Here is a 23,974-nt window from a genome sequence, read left to right as displayed (position 1 = left end):
ACATTATGTTATTACATGAAAGCAAACATAGCTTTTGATCCTTTGCTCTTTAAATAAGTGTTTAACATTTAACGCAGAGCTACTACTTAGAAATTTTAAACGAAGATAAATTCCAAGTTCTAGATTTTTGTGAAAGGGAGACTTTTATTTCTATAGGATGAAATTACAGCAAGTTTTGTCTAAGGTAAGAAACTAAACATCAGCATCTTCTAACAGCTGCCTTGTTTGTCATCAGCAATCAATTTCCTGGAGCAGAGAATCTTGTATAATTAGCTCTTAGTGAACATAAGTTTATCAAAGCTAGAAGGTATTAAAACTTATTTATAATTGGTATTTATAAAATTATTTATAAAATTATAAAATATTTATAAATTGGTATTTATAATTGGTATTTTGATTTGTCACTCAGCTTTTAAAATATTAGATAATGCTACAAATACCATGAGCCTTAGTGCTTGCACTCTGAAAAGCAGCTCTTATGTCAGAGATGCATACATTTAGGTCTCTAGCAGCAATAATACTGTACAACCAATAAAAAATAGAGGCCACTCATGAATCTAATGTTATATAGCTGCATATATTTTGATGGCATTACATTTTGCCAATGATTCTGGTGAAGATATACAAACTCTTCTTCTTTTTGAAACTACATAAAATCAGCATTGCAAACAGAAAACAAAGTGGCAACAAAGACCCTTAGCTGTACTAAGGCTAAGGAGGTGTTCTTACATACTCTGGAGTTATTTTTATAATCTTATTATTATCAGAATCAGGCTATTTCTAGATAGTCCTTCTGTTTTAGAAGTCATTCTTTAATTCAGCTGAATATTTAGCAGTGTGAAAAATTTGAAAGGAAGGTTAGCTAATTGTTCTTTTACCCCAAAATATTTATGGTAGCAAATAATTCTGAAAAATCATGGGAATCTTTTGTTTTTCATCCAAACATAGGTTTCCCAGTATATGACATTTCAAAGTTTTAGGTGACTCAGATGTTGTGTTACATGAAAGCTTTGAAGAAAATTATCATCATTTCTGCAATGTCAGCCCCAGCAGTAACTCAGCACTCATTGTTTAACCAAGAGGTTTCAGTAAGTTGAGCTTAATTTCCCAAAACTTTTTTCTGTGGATACCCTTTTCCCCAGAAAGTTTACATCCATAGGTCTAAAGTGTAGGCACCTCTGCCTGGGACTTACAGTAGTCTTGCATCTCTCCAACATTCAACTGTGAGTGCAAAACTTGAATTTATGTTTTACAGACACAAATTTACAAGGTGTTTTTTCAAAAGTTTCACCAAATAAAAGAAAGGTAATAAAAGTAATAACTTTTTAAAGCTGTCATAAACAGTTGGAGAACAGAATAAAAGACAATAAATGGAGTTTGTGCTATGCAGTGAGTTTATATCTTTGCAATCTCAACAGTTCAATAAACCATTCTGGTTGAAAGTAAATTCTAGAGAGCTCTCTAATCCATGGTCCAGTTTAAAGGCAAACGGGACTCAGTTCCTCTAACCCATTCCTCACAGGTTTCTATACCATTAAAAGCATTCAGCTTTCTTTTTTTTTTCCCCCAATAGGAAACAACTTAGGCTTTAATTACTCCTAATCATGTACCTCTACCCGTGAGGGCACAGCAAAGGTCCAGCCCCCCTGTTTCTGCACCCAAAGGAACAAGTAAAAGAAAAGGTGTATGTACCCTTATACTCCAAGGAGAGGACAGAAAACCTCCTTTTCTGAGTCTGCAATGCCCACTCTGGCATGCTTTCTCACTGCTACAATTCCCCAAGAGTTGCTGCAGAGTCTAAACATATTTTAGGAGTTTAGAAAGATTTAAAGCTTTTCAGTTGGGGCAGGAAACAAAGCATCATAGCTCAAGAACAAATGAGTAAGGTGGGAGGGAAGCAGCACCTGAATAGGTTCTTTTTCTCTTCAAGGCTGCTAGATAAGATTTTGTTCCTTTGCCTGGACTTTTCATTTTAGCCCTGATACAAGAGGCAATGTTTCACTCCTGAAAGTTTGTGTCTGAATATCATATTTCATTTCCTTTCCTGAATTTCTAAAAATTAGTAAGAAAATAAAAACAGTCTTCACTGAAGAAACTGACTCAAACCAGTTGCCCTCTATAATTCAGGAAAGAAAAAACATTTAGCATTTCAGGATGAAGAGTGCAATATTAATCATAATAAAATATGAGAAAATGCAGGCTTTTGCATTCTCTCCAGGTGATTTCAAACTTTTATTTGTCTCCTATTGCACATGCAAAAGCAATAATAAAATTTAAAAGCATCAGTTTATATAACACAGCATAGTCTGTCCCTCAACATTTTCACTATTTTTTCCCACAAAGCAATTTGAACCTGATATTTATATGTTTTAAAAGCTTTATAAACACAAATCATCCAAAGTTTTATTAAATTTACAGTCATGTCTCCAAGTAGTAATGCTTTCTGTCACTAGAAAATGTTTTCAAAATGGCAATAATTTTAAGGCTTGTGTCTATACTATTTAATTAACTAAATAAGGGTTTGGGGTTTTTTCACCCCTTATTTATTGGATAGCAAGTCTGAAAAAAAATTAAAATCCATCCGAGCCCAAGAGGATATTGGTTGTTTCCCAGAAGATCATCGGGAGAACGGATATAGTGACTTTTTATTGCTCTAAGCTTGATTAAATCATAATGCACAGAAATCCTCCCCACCCCACCAAAACATTTCATTAATGGTAAAATAAGAGCAGTGTGCTTTAACAGTATTTAGAAATTACTTGACTGGTAAGCTGGATTTTTATCTCACCTTTAAAAGCTTAAGTACTCTCTGATTTAACAAAATATAGCAAATATTAAACATTAAATTGGATGAGGACTGGTCTTTCCTGAAAGGGTTTTCCAGTAATTTGAATTCTTGTGGGGCTAATGCCTGAATTTTAGAAGATCTAACATGTCTCCGTTTTTGTTGCTTTTAGCATTGCTGTCCCTGTTGAAAGAATGCTTAGAACCTTGTCTGAATTAAGATCCTATGTAATACACAGAAAAATGCATCTGTGTGGAAAGAGTTTCTCATATTAGAAAAGATCTTATTATGAAATTCAATAGGTAAATTCCTAAGCAGACTTGCTTTGTAAATGAAAGAGGGTGGAAATGAAAGCGAGTTCTAAAACACACTCCCTTAGGAAGACATCACCAATTTAGCATGCCTCAAACTGAAAAACTTACTCACTGCTTTTATAAGTAGCTAATCTTATTTGGAAATATTAATGTTGGGTAGGGGGAACTGCACAAGACTACAGCACACCATGAGGAGCCCTGTAAAGTTTTCATGGCACAGATTCTTACCTGCAAGGAAGGGCAAATGCAGCCACTGTTTTTTTAGCACGTCATGCTTGAAAATGAGCAGTTTATGATTAAATACTGATTTTTTAATTTTTTTTTTTTCACCTCCTGACTGTATTCCTTATAACACATTGAGTTCCTGTACTGATGCACAACATCATCATCTGTGCAGCCATTGAGGCCACACTCTGCCTGCAGGGACACCTGTGGGACCCACTGCAGGTGTGCCTCACCACAGCTGGAGCTGGGGATGTACAGAGTCCAACACTGCACAGCTCACTCCTCCATGCTGCTAAAAAGTTTGGCTTCCTCTTTAATGTGGAATGTCAGAGGTCTGGCTATAAATACACACCACTTCTAGGACTCTGTGGTAAGAAGGGGCCTTTTTTATATAAACATTCTTTAAGATGTCTAAAACTTTATTGGCCACATAGAAAAATAGGTTCCCTAAAATTGTGGTTTCAGCTCTTGCAGAAATCCTATTTACACTGAAAAATCGCATTTGGAGAAATCCTGAAAATAGTAAGATGGAGGCAAAATGATCTTTCGTCTCTCTGGTGCATGGGATAGAGAAAGTCTTGCAAGCTTCCAGGCAATAATAGGACCTTATGCTCACTAAAGACCCATTGTTTTCCCTTCCTAACATAAGCCTTGTTATCCGAAACAGAGAGGACGATCTAATGGGCTATGAAGCAAGGTTTTTTGGCAGAGCAGGTTCAGACAGCTATTCCTCATCCAAGCAAGTTCTTTAGGACAGTAATCTAATGACTTTATGAACAAAAAAAGAGCCAGTGCTGAAAGTACTCCAGTAATTTTAAGTAGATCACGCTATAGTCAACTGATAAGAGGAAAACCTGGTAACATAAGATACACAAGATAAGATAAAGCGTCTGTCTATATTCTACTGTAAATTAAACTCCCATTAACTCCATGTACTTCAGTCAATGAGTTTTGTGGGTGCCACTGATGGCTGAACTTGGCCTAAAATCTTAGAATATTTAATTACAACTCAATGACCTAGTTGGTCTAGTCAAGCAAACACAAGGTATTAAATCACTGTTTGTGTAATTACACAATTAGGTGATAGTTTCCAGTTGCGCCAACCTAGCTACAGTAGGTATGAGGCAACTTTTTTCTCTCCTTCTTAAAAGGTCAGCAAATGGAGAAAGCATTACAGTGACACAGCTCAGATCTGCAGGCTCAGTTCCCAGTTTTCCCATCCCTGGATGGGCACACACTGGCTATGCCTGCAGAAGTGTTTAGTCATTGGAAATAAGCAGGTCCACCGAGTGCAGCTGTGTTCCAGCTCCATGTCTTCTCTGTAGAAGAGAGACTGGTTAGCACAGAAATGGAGCATCTGTAGCTGTGTATTTCCCCAAGACCTGCAGAGCAGGAGCTACAATGCAAGAGGACTACACAGCTGTTTCTGGTAATAAGGAAGGGAGGCCACAGCCTCCCTCCATTATTTCCAAAATTCCCTTTTCCTGTGAATTTGTTGTCGATGAACACAGATGTTGCTATCCCCTATCCTTTTCTATAACCATCTCCTCTACCTCTGTTCTCTTTTTTCATCATCTTTACAGAAAGAGGTAATGCTTTCAAAAGAATGGTGTTTTCTCTGAATCTGCAAAACTTTGCCTGTGCCATTTCAGAACACAAGTGCACCCTATACTTGTAGATTGAGCTGGTTACCTGAATTCAACCTGCACCCCAGTGTGTGCAGGAGCCTAGAGCAACACACTGAGCTTGCTCCTCATCTGAGCCATATCTTTCCCAAAATCTTGCTTGGTGCAGTTTCTGGAATACTCCCTTTGAGAAATTTGGAAAGTGATGACTAGAGTATGCTAATTCCACCTCCTCTAGATTCTTATGAATTCCAGCATACGCATTCTTATCATATTACACACGCAAATGCATTATGAATTCTCATATGAAGTTTAAAAAGAGATGTAATTTCACCTGTGAACAGCCCCATTGTGTTTTATCTTGGTTTGCTATCTGTGAGTGCATTCGTGCTCAGCACATGCAGTGCAAGGTGAGCGCATGGCTAACGCGTGCCCCATCCACTGCACGGCAGCTGACTGCAGCTTGCACTGTGTCCTGGAGCTTTTCATTATACAGTCCAATAAACTGCAGCTATCTAACACCACCCTACCCTTACACAACCAGAGCTGCAACACTCTGGCACCAGTCAGTATTTTGTTTGCTTACATGATTATGACCTCAAGGCAAGAGCTGCACCTGGGTATATGACAGAGTCTCGGGGCACTTAGAAACGCCGTCTGCATTAAAAAGCTGGTTAAGAGTGTAATTTTATTGAGAGCTTTTCTGTCACATTTTGGTATTAGCTAAAACCCTTGGGGAAATAATGGATACAAAAGCATGATTTTGCCTGTTTCAATTGCATCTATTCTAGCAGGACTTACTTGTTAAACCTCGATCACCAAATCATTTTGGTACAATCTATTTCTAAGGCAAGAGATTTTCCCATAACTTTGCAGTTTCTGAATTCAACTGCCTTGCAACTGAAAACAAGCAATTAAAGTAGCTCAAGATAAATCTAGTCACACTTATAGCTGCAGAGAAGCAAAACTTTTCAGACTATAGAAATTATTTCAGAGCTTCCATAGAGTATTGAGCTCCTTGTTCAGCAGAGCACATAGGCGTTATTTAAAAAGCAGATTTTCAAGGACACAGAAATGGATCAGGCAGTCTACCTCAAAAGTTTTTTATCCCTTTGAATATCTTTCCTATCATCTTTAATAGGATCTAAACATATGCTTGAAGGCAAGCAGAGGCTTAAAACTGAATAATCACCATCTTAAGCAAATATTTAAATATGTTGCTGAATTTTATTCTGAGGGGAACCAACAAAAATCTGAAACTAGTTTATATCCATTTAGAATTATTCCATGTGAATTATTGAGATATATCCACTTCAGTTAATTGTTCAAGCTACAGAGCCAGTGAAATATTTTACTAGAGCAATATGTGATATAAAGTCAGCATAACAATAACACACATTGTAAAATACCAGAAGGTTATCTCAATCCAGAGTTCCAGCACTAAACATTAAAACATTTTTCAACTATCTTTCATAACTTTTACAGTAAATTTTTCATCGCTTATAACATCAGTCTGGAACTGAAAACTTACCACACAGAATTAATTTCACTTTCAGATGCAGAGTTTTGTTGGGGAGGCTGTGCAGTCTTGTTCTGGCTCCAAGTCCTGATCTGTATCCCATCGTTGTGCCTGAGAACTGTTTTCTGTATGGAGAGAGGTCCTCGTTAGCAGACATTCTTCCTCGTGACAGATGAGGAAAATAAAAAGCAAATGTGCATTGCGGCAAAGGCAACAATGGCACACATGACAAATTCCAGCACCATTTCAGTATTCAACAGCATTTGCAGCTATACCAGGACAGCAGAAGTCACAAGCAGTAACATTTGACAGACACACTGGTGGTTTGACACTTCTCTTTCCAAATGCAGACTCTTGGCTGTGGCTGTGTGGGACAGGCAGTGCTCAGCCGGGGGGAACATGGAGGGCCCATGACGGTGTCAGTGGGATTTGCCATGGCAGTCACCATTGCAGTGTACGTGTCTGGGGGCGTTTCTGGTAAGTGGCTTTTTTTCTTGTATAGCATTTATGGCTACAGTATTAGCATTTATTGCTACAGTATTAATGCTTCCTTGTTAAAGGGCTTCCACTTCATGGTATAAACAATCACGAATTTAGCAATAGTAAGCACCATTACAGCAGAGTCCACAATGGAGTTTTTTGCTAGTAAATCTTGTGTGTTCTTGTTTCCATCTATTCTTTGTTTTTGACCAAATGTCCCACCAAATTCTGATCTCAACTACAGTGTAAAAACCTTGGCAGATCTTTGGCTATTATAGAAAGTGTTCTGTGCAAACCAGAAATGTGCTTGGTGCTGCTTTGAAAATTCTGTCAATAGAGATGATCCTGGCCAGAATAGGCACTGTGTTTATGGAAATAACCATGAAGACCAATCCAGCAGTCACCAGATAAAATGGTGGCCAGCTACACAGAAAGCAGAATGACTAATGGGTATAATGAACAGGATTCACCTTCCAGAGTGCAATTTATTTCTTCATGTCCTATGACAGGCTATAATAACAAGTCTGCTCCTGTCTGATTATTCACAGAAGTAGCAGATCATAGAAAGCAGAAACAGCAGAAAGATTTAGTACCAGAGATACATTCAATGACACTGTCAGTGTACTGTGCTTTCCCCTTTATTTCTGCTGTAACACTTCCTCAACATGAACTGGTCTCTCTTTAGTCCTGGGGCTAAGTTAGCTGGGCTAACTAAGCAGTGTCCACAAGTGGCATATTGGATGCTGTCTTGTCTCCTAGTTCCACCATTCAACTTGGCCAAACTAAGATCAGAAACATTTGCATAGCTGCTTTTAACATATAAAGTCTTCCTTTAAAATAGAAACTGATGGGTTGTAACAACAATGCTGTGCATGGAAATACACAATACTTTGTGTTGTGTGCAGAGTTTATATTGGCTTTTAAAGCAAATGGTGCCCTGTACTCCAGGTCTCAGAGGCATTTCTTACCCTTCATAAAGACAGTTAAGTTGGTCTGGACAAATTTCTTTAGGTATAATTAGGGCATTAGAAATAGTTGCTGTAGCAGAAATTACTCTGGCCATTTCTCTTATCTTTACAGATTCTTTTACAGAGGCACCATGCAGAAGGTTTCCATTAGAAAGTCTCACATTAGAAAGTGCTCCAGGTTCTACAAAATAGACAATCTTGTCATTGATACAGACCAGAACTGCTCCTTAATATCACACAAAATTAATTCAGCAGCACATTCCTATAATCGAAACAACTTTTAACTACAGGTCTTGGTTTACATGTAGGCAGCTAAACTCTTCTAAGGTAGTATCATGAAAACAAACCTGTGAAGACCTGTCCTACATTTGCACCTTTAAGGGATATTCATCTCCATCATTATGTAGAAAATTAGAGTTCAATCCCAGCAGGGCAGAGCAGTTGCAGATGTTGCAGTATTGTGCTTCCTGTGTTTTTCCCATGACAAAGGATTCTGCATGCAGTGCATTTTCTCTGTGAAAAAAATAGGAACAGATATTTCAACAGGCTGTTATTATCCAACACACGATTACCAGTGGACACTTCAGAATACAAGTTCCTATGTATAATTTGTTAACAATTTCTGTGGCTCTTGGGCCAAAATCTCATGTTTAATTACTGCTAAAATATTTTTCATCAGTTCTTTATGTAATTCTAAATTAATGGTAACAAAATACATAATCTGCATGCTTGGTAAATTTGAGCTTTTTTTTAGGAAAATTCTCCTTTTTAATTTTCCTTCATCCAGTTTTCCTCAATATCTAGATAATTTCCCACTATTTTATCCAACTTAACATTTCAAACCCATGACTGTGATCACTGCAACTACAAAAGAATGAGGAACACATTGTCCAAAGTGAACTTTTTTTTTAAACCAGTGGCATAGGAACCAAGAATCTTGTAACTCCCCTATGTCAGCATGACAGCCTTCAATTAGACTTCTATATTTAATGTTAATCAGCCCTGTGTAATATTATTATGACTTGTCCTGGCATCATAGTCACCCTGTATTATATACAGGTGGGGAACAAAATCAGGTGTTGAAAGAAAGGAAAATTATTAATTCCAGCCAGAGTAAGGAACAAAAGATAAGACAACAATTAATCAAAATTCACATGAAGGGCTGTTAAATTAGTTGCCATCCATCTATTAGCTCTGTGCTGAAGAATTTGAAACACAGTGAGGAATTCAACTTTTAATTCAAGACTAGTGCTACTAGGTCAGCATTTTGGAAATTATACAAAGAAGGTTTTATCCAGCTTGTTATCTGTGTTTGTCAGTTCATTTAGTTCATTATGTATCAAAGGTGCCTGGATTTCATAAGATAATGATTCACTGACCTGAAGTGCAAACAAACACAGAAACTGTACATAGAGGCCCTTTCTCCATCACTAACCTTTGACAGATAAAGGACATGCTCATTCAGTTATTTTACCAAAGACAAAGGCCATTTTTTCTGATATTCATACAGACTGAAATGAGACCTTACCTGGAAGAGAAGCAAAGGATCCTATGTCCTTGCAAAATTTGGAGGGTTTATTATTCGGTATTTATTTACAAAGAAGTACCTATTCATTTATTTGGCAATTTGTATTTCTTAAGTAGCAACCATGTATCTGTAAACAATGAAATTTTCCAAGAGCATACGCCACCTTTTTTGTTGACAAAAGATGTTGAAGGAAGAGAACGTGTGACATCATAAATGTATTTTAGAAACTAAAATTGCCACAAAGAATTCCAGTGTTACTGAAATCTTTCTTGTGCATGAGTTCAGGTGTAGCTACTCCTGAACAAAAAGGAAGTTTCACACAAAACTGAACTTTGTTTCAGCACAGCTACTTTATCAGTTTCCTTATCAAGGACCTTTCCAGAATGCACAAGAACTAGATAAAAATATGGTGAAGGACTATGCACTGCTGCCCCCAGATTCGATTTAGGCATAGCTCAGCAACAGCTAACATGAAACTGGACAGCCCTAACATTATTTGATTTTGTGTCCATGAAAACTGAGTTCCTAAGTAACCTCAGGTTGAAGACAGGGACACAAACACGACTTAAATCCAGGGCACTCCAGAATTGTCTCAAGACATATGCTCAAGCCAGTAACAATCCTTAATCTTAATCATAATATGGTGCTTGGGAAACTAAAGGAATGTTCTTCTGCCCTAGTTCTCCCCTAAAAATAAAAAGCCAAAGGCCTCGAGGAGAGAGAATATGTGCAGAATAAAGGACCATCCCATCACAACTAATGGGGCAGGTTTACTATTTTTCTAGAAAAGTCGTCTATAAGTTACATACTGCAGGATAGCAGTCTAATAAAGAGCACAGTCCACAAGCATCAGGAGTAAAGATGGATCTTTGTGGCTTTTGCCCTCCCTCCTCTGATTTCACCCAACTTGTTTCAGTTTAATTGCAGTCAGCATTTAACTGCAAAATAACATCTAGAAAAGCATGTACTGTTCTGGTGTTCAAAAGTGCCCACATTTTTACAAATTCTTCACCTATTCTTATGTATCTGAGTCATCCACATGACTTAATTTGTGATTTATTTTTCAGGTGGTCACATAAACCCAGCTGTTTCATTAGCCATGTGCGTGACTGGAAGATTAAAATGGACCAAATTACCAATTTACATATTAGCACAACTCCTGGGAGCATTCGTTGGAGCAGCAGCTGTCTTTGGGATTTATTACAGTGAGTACACCTTAGACATGTTCACAGGACAAACTAGAGGTCAGGCAGTCTCTAAGGCCCCAATTTTTCAATGAATGTCAGGCAGGCAGAGGACTCTTGTTCACACAGGGCTAATGGCAGGAATGAAGCTAAAGCTACAAAAGAAAGGAAGGAGCATAAAGAATTTGAAGGGAAAAAACAATGGCTTGAACATTCCAGGTACCCTACAAATTTACTGAAACACTTAATACTCCAGGAAATGTTCTGATATTTAGAAAAATTATTCATGGGAAATCAGATACTCTGAGATCATGTATTTCCCAGTAAGGATTTTAAATTACTTAATAGCCAGGATATAGGGCTATCCATCTTCCAAGCAAATTAGAAACATTAAAGACCTGCTACAAGTGCCTGTAGGCAAGAATCACCATCATCGTTCATTGAGGGTACAGGATATGAGATCAAGTCCCTCCTGACCAAACCTCAGACCACCCTTGAGAGGTGACTCTCCAAGGCAATGAACTCCAGGTACAGTGATAAAGGGGTCACATATTTGACAGGGAAAAAGAAAAAAATTACCCCATCCTTGAGGCATGGGGTTTTTTTTACACAGTGTGCCACAAAAGGAAAAAAGAGTAACTGACTGTCTGACTGAATCCACTCAGAGCAGTTGCTTCAATCCCCTACTCCAAAACTCTGCTTCTACTGGCTCAGCCCATCTCCTTCAACATTCCTCTCCTGTGGGCATTATGTCTGCAGACCCTGCTGGGTTCTAGGTGCAACAGAGGAAAAACAAAAATGGAAATGCCCCTTGTATGTCAGCTCAGTGCTCAGGACCCACAGTAATCCCAAAGAGGAAAATCTTTAGGAAAGATCATAATTGTTTTGGGAAGAGTTGTTTATGTTTTTTAAGGTTAGTGTTAGAATTTGGAAACTCGAATTCTGGAACAGGATTTCTATCTGAATTTAAGTCCTCCTCAAGCCTGACAGTGAGAATAAGGGTTGTGGCTGGGAAGCAGCACTGTGTCAATATATACATGGGGTTGACAGGGGAGTCACTGTATTCTGCCACAAGGGCAGCAGTAGGATAGGGAGCCAAAGCAGGAAGCTTAGGTCTAGGTTAGGGACATCTTCCTCATATCCAGGAGTGCAGGATTTTCTCATATCCCTATCTCTGCTCAAGTCCTCCTCTTGCTCTAATCAATTTCCAAACCTCTTCTGTAGTTTTTACTTCCTGCAACTTGTAGGACTGCCATGCACTCTTTGAGGTCCCCTGAAAAGTCACTGGTAGAAAAACAGACATAGGAGATCATCTTTTATTTCTCCCCCTGTAATAGTTAAATGCCACAAAACTATCTGACACATCAAATAAGAGCCTGATCAAAGTAAACAACTAAAATTCTCTGCACTCATGTTGTGGCCTTAAGCAAAGCCAGAAAAAACAGAAACAAGGAGAAATAGATTTGTCTGCTAGCTTCAAGAAGAGCTTATCACCCTCACCTTGACTTCCATGGGAGATGAGGAACTATTTCTTTTTTTCACAAGTATCATCTCATCACCAGATTCACTAATAAAATAATGGATTAGAGTTTGTTACTCTTGTCTGTCTATGACAATTTGAGTACCCCATCTTAATATCTCCCTATTTCTAAAACTGCACAATTGTCAAATGGAATAGCAGTAATTCCTGGTGACTGGGAATCCACAAATGCACAATCAGGATGCTGTCCATTTCTTGGATCATCACAACAAATGTAGCACCTCCTGCAGAATGACCTATCTGTATTCAGAATCAGAAAATGCTCCTTGGCACTGAGTTGGGAGCTATAAGCAGGGGAAAACCAGGCCCCATTTGGAAAGCTGTGGTACATAAAACAAGTACTTCATGGCACAGGAGAGAGATGAGACAGGAGGGTATGAGGAGTACATGATTTCAAATCCAATCGTGGTGCTCCCAGGAAAAAAACTTCAGAGAATCACCAAATGCTTTGGGTTGGAAGGGACCTTAGAGATCAGTTTCCAGTCGAGAATGTGAAGTGCTCAGACCTATCACATATATTCTAGTCCTGGAAAGCCTAGAAAAGCTTTTGGAGAAGTGCAAGCAGTTAATGGTTTTTTCTATAGATGCCTTTATGGAGTACAGTGATGGAAAACTTGAAGTCACAGGACCTAATGCAACAGCTCAAATCTTTGCAACATATCCAGCTCCCTATCTGTCCCTCGTAAATGGATTTGCAGATCAGGTAAGTGCACTTGCTGTCTTAATTCTACAAATTAAACATTAAAAAACCTGTAAAGCCAAGCAGTAAAAAAAACCACATAGATCTAAAAAGCGTGCCAAATCTCGCCATTTCAGCCAGATGTCCTCTCGTACAATACAATAAGAATGCAATATCGTTTGCAGGAGGTTACATTTTAGTAACATTTTACAAGCAAAATAATTTGAAGTTGTTCTTTTCTCATACATCATCTTAATTGTTGCACTCAAAATGTCTTTAAAGCAATATATGTAAGAGGTTTTGCTCAGCATAAATCAATGTTTCTCCATAAATCTCAGCAGTCATGTCCATTTACATCAAAATCCAGCCCGTTTTGTGGACCTGTTATTCCTTATACAATGCTTAACCAGACAGTTTAACATACCCTGAACAATTGAGTTTCCTTCTTGCACAAGCCTCCTCTCTTACCTTCTTTTTGCAGACAGATTTATAGTATTTGTTTTTCAAATGACCGAATCTGAAAAATCCTCAACTTCATTTCTAAGGTGTGTCCTTTAATTCCACTTATGCAACAGAAAAAAAATAAAAAGAAGTTTCATATCTTTTATATACTTCTAATCAACTTACTCATCTTCTTTGGGAATACATGAAATAAATACTGCATAAGTAAGGCATGAAAAACAAGGGATGGCCTGAACACAGAAATTTTTCATTACGTAAAAGATTGTGCAATCTGGCTTCAAAAAAATCTAAACATTATTTTGAGTTTTGTAAGAAAGACAGTTCTGATCTTTGGATCAGTCAACAGATTTTCCCCTAAGATATCTTTTACCCATGCATGTTTCAAAACAAACTTAAAAGCAGATGAAAAACAAAAAACTTTTAAACCCCTCAAACTTAAGCTTCTTCAAATCAGTATAGAAATTGAACATTTTGACATTGCTGAAGCTTTTGTCTGTTTTCCCATCAAGTTAATTATTAGCAAAATCAACATTGACAAAGCATTTGATTTAAGCAGAGTTATACTTGTACTGAAGTAATTCTAAAAAAATTCTTTCATCAGCTCAATTAGCATATGCAATAGAGAGTTCATGGTATGGTCATAAATGCAACCTTAATTTGGGTGCTTCCTAATTTTAGCTGCTCAGTTTTAACTTTGCAGATGTCACTTTTTCTTCTAATGTTATGCAATACCTGGATAAAGAGATGCATTTCTAGTCTAATTTATCAGCATAAGCTACAGTCACATAAAACACTTCTATGTTATTGGAACCGACTGCATTGCTATAGTGGCAGAACTACCAAAAATTGACAGGAAAAAAAATGTGGAAACAAAGCGTTAGACCTCACAGGTCTAATGGAGACCACAGGTCTAAAGGAGATGCCTTTTAAATCCCCTGTTCTTTCCCCACCTAGTTGTTGCAGATTTTTTTTTTCTAAATGTTCTCGGCACATTTCTTGTCTTTGTCTTTCAGCACTGATATCAAAACTTCTCTGTATCAAAAACTAATGTGAAGTAGAAAGGCACTGAGTTCCAAATTTTGCTATTCTGTATAGTGGGATAAAACTAAATACCAGCTCTAAGCCACTCCAATCCACAAAGCTACCATAGCCCCTCTTTTCATTATTGGAAAGAATCTACACATATTTATTCAATATTCTTTTCTTTGCCTTGGCCAGGTGATGTCAACAGCTGTTCTTCTTCTGGCTATATTTGCTATTTTTGACACCAAAAATAACAGCGTGCCCAAGGGCCTGGAGCCAATTGCAGTAGGACTTCTTATAATTGTTCTTACTTGCTCCTTGGGAATGAACAGTGGCTGTGCCATGAACCCAGCCAGGGATCTTGGCCCAAGGCTCTTCACAGCCATTGCAGGATGGGGGATGGAAGTATTCACGTAAGTATGCCTGGAGATGAAGCCAAATGCTCCTGGCTAAAATTGTTTCAAGGAAAGTAAGATCCTGATTCAACATGGTACCAAGTCATACTTTATATACATACAGGTAATTCTTTGCATACCAGAAGCAGCTATTCATGCACTTTAAGCCAGATATCCTCTAGGAACTGGGCTTTAAAAAGGATTTCCTGCTCCTAGGGCAAATCAAACATGCATAATCTCCAGTATCAATCATTGTTTCAAGAAGACCTTTCCCAAAATATTAGAGCTTCTTAGAGGTCACTGAAAATGTTAGCACTTTCTTCTTTGGTCCTGCAGCTTTCAGGAAAAAAACAAAAAAATCCCAAAAAAAACCCTCAAAAAACCCTCCCCAAAAACAAAAAAAAAAAAAAACAAACAAACAAAAAAAAGGAGATAATTAGGAGGAAATATTTATTGGGTGCTGTAAAAAACAGAGACATATCAGATTGATTTAGCCTATGATTACTTTTGAGTTACTGCAGAAACATACAACAGTCTAAAAGCCTGACTTCCTGGCTGGGAGCGAAGGAGTGAATGAAAAAGCTCCCTTCCTTTTCCCACATTTCAGAGCCCTCTCAAATCCCCATGTGCACACGCACACGCTCTTGGCTGGACCACTGCACAGTTAATTAGCTGCACATCAAATCCACATCTCACACGTATCCAGGGGAAGAGGCACTCTGGGGTATCTAAGTAAGAGTAATCTGTCATTGGGAAGCAGATATTTTGGTTTATTTTTGTATTGTTTGTTTTTCCAGTTATTTACAAGTAGAAATCCCCAGTAGTACTGTAGCACTGAGCTCTGGTTAGTAGAGCTTTTATTGTAGCAAGAAATAAAAGAAGCACAAATAATCTCTATTTATTCAGTATGATTTCTATTTACATAGATCATGTACCTTATTTGAGGAAAGCAGTAGCAAAGCTTTTCTCATACAGAAAAGCCAGGCATGGCATAGCTGAAATAGGCACAGAGCCACAGCAAAGGCCAGAGCCAAGGCTGTAACCCAGCTCAGGTGAGCTGCTGGTGGGAGATCAGCTCATTGGTCCAGTGACCTCCAAATTTTTCCTCCCCAGTAGCTCTTGCCACTGCACCACGGGACTGCACTTTTTTAAAAAACAAGGACACATTGGGTGACATCCCACACTCAGGATTCTCCTCTCATATCTGAGTAATTACAAGGAGTTGTTGACTGTGGTATTAGCCATGGTGTCATTCTATCATCAGTAATGTATTATGAAGTTGACTATTACATTACTGAAAGTTTGAAAGCCTGATTGTACTGTGATCTAGTCACAGAATACCTGTGAACTCCCCTTCTCTCCAAAAGTGTGGTCATACTCATTTACATTAAAAAGCTATCAGAAAACTCTACATCTATACCAATATGGACTCTTTCCTACCATAGTGTAAGGTTTTATATAAGAGAGGGAATGCAGTCCCCCTGTAAAGACCTTGTTAAGAAATTTTAAAATGTGAACATAAAAAATAAGATACAAGATCGCTGATCTTTGCCAGAATAAACCTGCAACAATATAAGGGATGTGAAAATTTGAGGAAGAAGTCTTCCTCCCTGCCTTCAGTTAAAAGGCTACAGCTAAAACCAAGCCCAAGGGAACAATACAACAGGAGTATGTTCTTATTTATTTAGTGCACAGATCCAGGTGATACTTAGGTAGAATCTAAGCCTTGTTAGGTAGCTGGAAGAGCCATGGGAAAAGCCTGAATTATTGTAGTTAGGATCCTAAATTGCCTGATGCTCTGCTGTGCCTGGGTAACTTAAAGGGGTGCAGCAACAGTTGGCAAATAAACCTTGGGTATTTTCACTTAAATAGAATTCACAAACTTGAGACAGGTTCTTAAGCTGTCAAGTAAAGGCGTGTCCAGAAACTGGGAGACCTGAGCATGAAACTTCCACAGAGACATGAGGGGAGCTCCGTACAAACTAAGCAGTAGAAAATACTCGGGAAACACTGAACATTCTTCCTTTGGGGGGAAGATGGAAGCATCTCCCAAGGCAATTGAGTCCATGTCAGTGAATATTCCAGTGTTGCCTATAGAACAGCCAGGGACCACCGGGAAAGCCTCACTTTCTAATAGATCAAATAGCAAGACTTTCTACACTGTTCCTAAGCAAACGCTGTAAACCTTGAGATAATTACCTCACAGTGGAGAAATCCCCTCTACCCTTCTTTGTGCTTGCAGGTACAGTAAATGCTGGTTTTATCATGTTCTCAGGCAGGGAGCTAGACTGGAGGGGAGCCCTTCTGCTGGACCATGGAATTGTCCAGAAGACAGGAATTCATTTCAGCAGGTGCTTTCTAAATGTTGCTGTTACTACATTTTGCACAAAGACACCTGAAGGAGCATTTTCCCCCAAACCAAGCCAGAAGACACAAGCTATGGTGTGGTTTCCCTAGCCCATGCAAATGGTTTGTTTTGGTTAAAGGCTCCGATCAGAAAACCAGCAGTATTTCTAAAGCACATGCTTAATATTCGGATAAGCTTAAGAAAAGTTTGGGGAGCAAAGTATTGTCTGTAGTGAGAAAACAGCTAGAGCGCTGAGTCCAAATACCAGAGGGGATTTTGACAATCAAAACCGAGCACGAAACAGCACGAAGAGAGAGAGAGGGGTAGGGCTCTCCAGAGCAGTATTTGGTGGCAGCGTCCGAGGGCAGTCCCGGATAGCTGAGCCCCGCTCGGCGCGGTAACGCTGACACCTCGTGGCCGCCGGCTCCGGGGACAAGGCGGCAGCGCTGCACTAACCTGCGCTTCGGGAAAGGGCAGGAGGCACAGCTCCTGCCTGCACGGGCATTGCGATGGCAGAGCAGCCTCGGAAGTATTTCGGAGTGCAGCCCTGCAGCCCGGATTACCTCACAAACAGCGGGATCTCCCGTTCCCGCAGCAGCTGGCTAGTGAAGGGTGTCTCTGCAAGTTTAAATGGGCCCAGGTTCCCAGTCCCCATAGCTTAGATACTCTCGTTCCCAGGGAATTTCGGCAGCCAAGCCCAGTCCTGCCAGCTCCCCGCACAGAGCCGAGCCCAGAGCCCCTGGCGATGGCACAGGCTGGGCTGGGCGCTCTCCGCCCGGGCTGGCAGCCGAGCTGTGCCGGGTACAGCCAGGCCTGAGGGCACTCAGGGGCCTCCGGTGATCTCTGCTTGTCACAGCGAGTTCTTGTTCCTGTGCCAGCGGCAGAGCACTGTCATGGAATCTCCTACTCAGCTGCGTCCTGATCCCACTGCAGTTTGGGCAGCACCCTCTCCAAAGGCTTTAACCCAGCACCTCAGCACAGGGGATCCAGTGCACCGCTGACAGCAGCTGCTGCAAACAGGCCAGGATTTGGAGAAGGTCATGCAGGCACTGACAAGGCACAGGCAAGGTCACGGAGCAAGCTGAGAGAAATCTGCCAAGAAACACCTTCATTACACACTCGTGTAAAAACACATCACACAGAAGAACACGTGCTAGTACTCGATACAGCTTTTGTTCTGCTGATTAATTCAATAAAACCTTAGTCTGTGCTTGTTCCAGAAATTCGAGAGCTCAACAGTCATCCATGATTCAAAAACAAACATTTATGAACTCAGTAAAACAACATCAGAAGTTATTTTATATCCTCAGGGCAAAATAGAAGTAATTCCAAAGGTAAAACATACACCTCCAAGGCATTTCTGAACAAGTAGTAATAGTATAATCAACAGGGCACAGATATTCTCCCAGTTCTATTCTTGCATTGTGACAAACACAAGTTCACTTCTGCATAAATCTGTACAACTGAGTGCTGAATAATAATCCTGACAGTTTAAAAGTTCACCTGCAGCTTCCTGTAAAGCTCATCTCATAGATTAATTTGTCCCTTTGTATTTCTGGGAGAAAAAAAATAAATCTCAATTTTCAATATGCATGAAATTGAGGTAGCTAGTTTTAATATTCAATTCATACAGCATGTTATCAAACCAAAACACCTGAATGCATCAGTACAGTTAAGAGACTCCGTGCTCTGAAATGGATACTTGGTAATTTACTGTCTGAGTGTGGACCTCTAGGAAAAGGAGAGCAATTCCACTAGCCCAATATTCCTGCATAAAGAGGTTGTTATTAACTGTTTTATACAGTTCACTGATGGACTTCTTACTTTAAATATGGCTGTAAAGCTACATATTTAAAATTAAATTCTAGTAATTGTGCAAATGTAAACACTTCAGTGGAACCAGCATGCTGGACTTTCTTAGTGAATAAAAAAATCCTAAGATTAAGTTTTAGGCATATAAAACTTCTAAGCATTTATTTGCCTCTTGTTGAAAGACACTACATTTTAAATATAGATATAGGATACTACATCATGAAATTTGAATCTTGAACTCTCTAGTCAAGGATAATCAATGTTACAGTCACTGTGTTTTATTACATTGCTTAAGGTAAATATACTCAAAATCCAGTTTAATTTATTACATTTGTCAAGAGGAAGATAGCATATACTATTGCAGGTGTGAACTTGCAAGCTTCCATGCAGATGAAATCAGCCACTTTTGTAACATCCTGAAAATCTATTTACAAGCATCTGAGGACAGCACAAGTCAAGACTGCTGGGCAATAAATATGTCCCTGTTCATTTCACTGCAAGTCAGTGAAAAGTGCTTTTCACAAGGGAGAAATCATCCTCTGTCTCCATTCAGACATGCAGTAAAAAGGCCTTATTTAGCCTTATTTGTTATTTAACATTTTAATCAGAACCAGCCTAGGTAGGGCAGATGGGGGTCTCACCTATTGACAGAAATGGGAGACAAAATGAAAAGGTCTACACTATAGCAAGTGGTGCACCAGTGGATCTGTTCAGTGACTAATACACAGAAAGGTGTTCACTAGAGTAACAAATAACACTAATTCTTGTTCTTTTTGTCTTACAGGGCTGGTAATAATTGGTGGTGGGTTCCTATAGTTGCACCTCTGCTGGGAGGTGTACTTGGAGCAATGATCTATATAATTTTTATTGAAATGCATCACTCAGATCCTCAATCAGGAGAAGAAAATGAGGTGCATACTAAATATGAATTGACCAATATGGGATAAGAAGTGAAGAATTTCCACTGTCATTTTGTTGTGCAGCTTTTATGCAAATGGTTGTTGGGACCACGGTATGAAATCCATATGCCTCGATTAGAAATTCACCTTTCCAAGCAGAAATTCTGTACATAAGTTCAAAATTGAAGCCTTTCCATGAAACATTGGTCTGATCACATTCAAAATTGGTGTCTTGAGAATGGGAAGGCTAAATTGTCCTTTTCCTATGGCTTTTAGATCAAGGTATCTCCTAGACGCAATTGTAGTGAGATAAGGCACTGACCTGTTAATTCAACTCATGTGATCTTAATCATGTTGCCTAATTAACTGAAAATAGTTGAGCTACTGATACAAAACTGCATGCATAGCCAGTTAATGAGTTCAGTGCTGAATTAATGTGCAAGAGTATCCCTCCCCTTTTAAGGATAGCTTGCCTAAACATTTAAAACAATACCCAATTTGGTTAAATACCAATTGAAACAGTTTAAAAATAACTTTACTAAATTTTATGCATCCACTATTGATCAGCAAGAAATCAGCTCCTCCGTGATTAGATTTAATAACTCACAATATGATCACAAAAGGTAAAAACTGTTTGTTGTAAGATCAGCACCAAAGAGACAAAGGAAAATTTCTGCACAGGGTCTTCATAGCATTAAAGCTTAGTTATTTTTAGATTATTTACTTGATCTTTATGCTACCCAATATTAAAAGCCTTATGTAGAATACTAATCTGAATCTCTTCCGCTGTGCTTTCTGGATACAATTCATTCCTGTGGAGATGGCCCAGCAAGAGGCTGCTGCTGTGCAGAGGTCAGCACAAAGCCTGTCTGTATAAGCTTTAAAGAGTCCTGCTGATGATGATTTATATAGGTGGATTTCATCTGCATAGTGGGAGCATTTTTTAATGTGGTAGCAGTAATTCAAATTAAAAACTGGTCTCAGAGCTAGTCCTAGATCTGAATTCTCCAAGGAAGGCCAGATCCACATCAGAGTTCTGATGTGGGGGCTCTTTCTCACTAAAGAGAAGTGGTTGGACACATACCCTTTCCTAAATACCCAGCCTTGAAAATGAAGTTATTTCTGCTTAATCATTGTGAATTGAATGTATTCAGTTAAAGTTTATTTCTATTATGCATACATCTATCCATGGTTGGTGGTGGTTATCATGAATAAACAGGCATCTGATTCAGCAATACTCCTGAGCTACTTTTATGGCTAAACTTCAGAGCACCAGTTCAATTCACTCATTTCAGGGTGCTCTTCCCTTTGGATTCCTATAACTCTGCTCTCTCAAATTCCACACTACATTCCTGATTTCACTCCTGAAGTGAGGAGCCCTTTGTGTTGCCACTAAGTGCCTGTGCACTTCTGTGCAGTATCTGCAGATGTTTACAAAATACTGTGGTCAGAACCTGCCTCAGCATTTGGGCTGATCAGGTCTTTGTCACCGCTTGTCTTGATCACACTCCCTGTGATGCCATGCCAAATTCATGGCAGAAAAGGGACAGAAATAGCAGGTCAAGCAAAGCTCTGCTTGCTGCAGCTCCAAGTGAGATATTGCAGTATACTTGGGGGAGTATAATTCCCATTGTAATTATGTTTTTAAGAAAACTTACATAACTGTAATAAACTCAGGCTGCCCAGAGACATATCAGCCCTTTGCAAATGCTCATTTCATTCAGTGTGTCTCTGCTGTGGGTTAAATTCTGTTACATCCATGCACATTTGACTGCACCTTTGTATCACTGGCTGGAGAGACTCAGGAACAAGAAGGGAGAGCTTATAGAAACAGTTCTCAGTCTGAGCAGAGAAGAATCAAAAGTAAAATGTGAAAATTAATCCTAATTTTAGACCTTTTGTTGGCAGCAGAGACAAGCTAGATCCTCTGTCCTGCACACTGATAAACTGCACTACATGAAGCAGGACAGGGTGTAAATGCAGTTGCAGACTTATGCTTTGTTTTACCCCACCCCTTGCAGTGAGCAGTGCCTCTCACCCCTCGGTGATCCCTGGGCAGGAGCACTCCCAGGTGGCTGCCAACCATCTGTGTCTGGAGAGGGGTTACAGAGGTAGAAACAGTCTGAGGGCTGCCCTCAGCTCTGAAAGGCACTTACTCTTCCACTGACATCAACATCTAATATGAAATATCTGTGCAGAAAATACAAATAAACAGCTAATTAATCAGAAGTAACCAATTTTGTCCAAAATGGTAGGGGCAGGTTATCATTTGTGTTAGAATTTTGCATAGTAAGTAGGCTCCATATGCATCACTATATTGCTTCTTCAATCCACCATGGAAAACATGAGAAAAAGGAGAATACAGAGAAGTGAGAAAGGGACAGTTTATTTACAGCCGACTCAGGGACTAGCCCACACTTGCTGTATGCCTGTGCATTGGCCAAGGTATGTAAAGTTGTTCATTTTCTCAAAATCCCTTTGATCACAATATGTTCTGTCTATAAAACATAAAATCTTGTTTCTCCTACACATGCCATTCCTATGCACAGAATTTCTGTATGAGTGACATTTACTTGTCTGAAGTTATTACCATGCAAATCTTAAGCAGTGACACACTAGTGTGATAGCATAGCAATATCTTAAAATATGCTCTCAAATTGTTGTCAATTCTGTGTTTGCTTAAAGAATTTAAGTTTTAATTAGTCATTTGATATTCTGTAAATTCTTTGGGGACACATGGTATTAATATCACAATTCATCCTGGATTCACAAATGCCAGAATTTCATTCAGTAATAAGGTGTTATACACCTGTCTCTGATTGACAATTTAAATTTCAAGGAATTAATTCCTGCTTTCCGGACAAATCTCAGCTGAATCTTTACTACAAAACCACGACCAGTATCTCCACAATGTAATGGGAACAATAACAATCACCTCATTCCATAAACTTTAACAGACATTAGCTGTTTTATAAAAAACAAAAAAATATTTTGACTTTGTATGAACTATGCAATTTCCTAATATCAACTGATATTCAGTTACATCATAGTTACATTAAGCTAATAATAGTAACAGTTGGCAACAAGTTTTTCTAGCTGAAAGATGTTTTGATTAATGAGTTAATAGTAATCAGTCTTGATTTTAACGTTGAAAAAACTTATGTCAGGGCATTGCTCAATTTTCATTTTGAGTTTGTTCTTTTTGGGAGCAATGTGTTTGTTCTTTAGAGCTAAACTTAGTACTGGAGTAACTTGGAAAGCTGTAAATAGTACTGAATTAGAAGTTGGCTACTGCATGTTGTTTTATTGGAGTCAGTGAAATTATTCACAATGGGTGGCAATACAGGCAAGGATAAGTGATGAGAGAACTGAGCTCAGAGTATGGCAGACATTGTACTTTCTTGGAGTTTTGTCTGTGGATCTGAATGTTCAAATATTGTGGTTCAAAATAAATCCAGTCAATTCCTAATAAATGCATTCCAGTGCTATTTTTATATATATAAAAGAAATCTCCCCTCTGGCACCTAAGGACTTAAGAAATAAATAGCTGCCTGTTATGACCTATAATGTTTTATAGCCTGTGCTGGAAGAACAGATGGACTAACAAGCTGGGTTCCCAGAGCACAGCCCCTGTGGCACATTCTGTGGCTAAGCAGCAGTGCCAGAGCAGAGCAGTGGGCAGTGCCAGGCCAAGAAGCACCCACATAACCAGGGCCTCCTGCCCTGGCCCTTCTCCCCTTCCTGCTTGCAGCCTGCCCAGGGACACTTCTGCCACAGCTTTCCCACTGCTGTAACAACAGCCAGAGCCCAGGTGGGATATTTTGCTAAAACCCCTCTTTAGAGATTGCTTTTAGGCATACACAGATCACAATCAGTTTTGGCCTGGAGGGCTTACAAAATGCCCCAGCTAATTTATCCATCTTCTGTACAGATTTGTAACAGGGGCATGCTTTGCTTGTTTCATTTAAAAAGCACAGGAAAACCTGTGCTATGGGAGCAAGGAAAAGGATAGGTGCTTCAAATTTACTCTGAGAACAACAAAACAAAACAAAATCCCCAAACAAACAACAAAAGTATGTGAGGTGGCAGGCATTTTATCCTCTATCCATCCTGATGAGCCTTACCCTCCTATCAGTCTTTGTGACTTTCTGTTCTCCTTTCCTCCTTCTGCCAGCACTGTGTGCTGTGC

General features: G+C 39.1%; 1 protein-coding gene across 3 annotated transcripts in view; it reads left to right on the top strand.

Moving 5' to 3' along the window:
• AQP9 (aquaporin 9) overlaps positions 1–23,258 on the top strand; it is a 28,769-nt gene extending 5,511 nt beyond the window's left edge. For all 3 annotated transcript variants that reach the window (XM_014874040.2, XM_014874039.2, XM_088172488.1), the window contains 5 exons: positions 6,819–6,945; positions 10,512–10,649; positions 12,753–12,871; positions 14,528–14,745; positions 19,671–23,258. In XM_014874040.2, coding sequence (XP_014729526.1) covers positions 6,819–6,945; positions 10,512–10,649; positions 12,753–12,871; positions 14,528–14,745; positions 19,671–19,833 — 765 coding nt within the window. In that variant the 3' untranslated portion in view covers positions 19,834–23,258. The remainder of the gene's footprint in view (positions 1–6,818; positions 6,946–10,511; positions 10,650–12,752; positions 12,872–14,527; positions 14,746–19,670) is intronic.
• Positions 23,259–23,974: the final 716 nt, after the last annotated feature.

Source organism: Sturnus vulgaris, chromosome 13 (genome assembly GCF_052056855.1).
Source record: "Sturnus vulgaris isolate bStuVul1 chromosome 13, bStuVul1.hap1, whole genome shotgun sequence".
Lineage (NCBI taxonomy): Eukaryota > Metazoa > Chordata > Aves > Passeriformes > Sturnidae > Sturnus > Sturnus vulgaris.
Note: the sequence above shows the minus strand (reverse complement) of the source record. Positions and strands in the feature narration are given on the sequence as shown.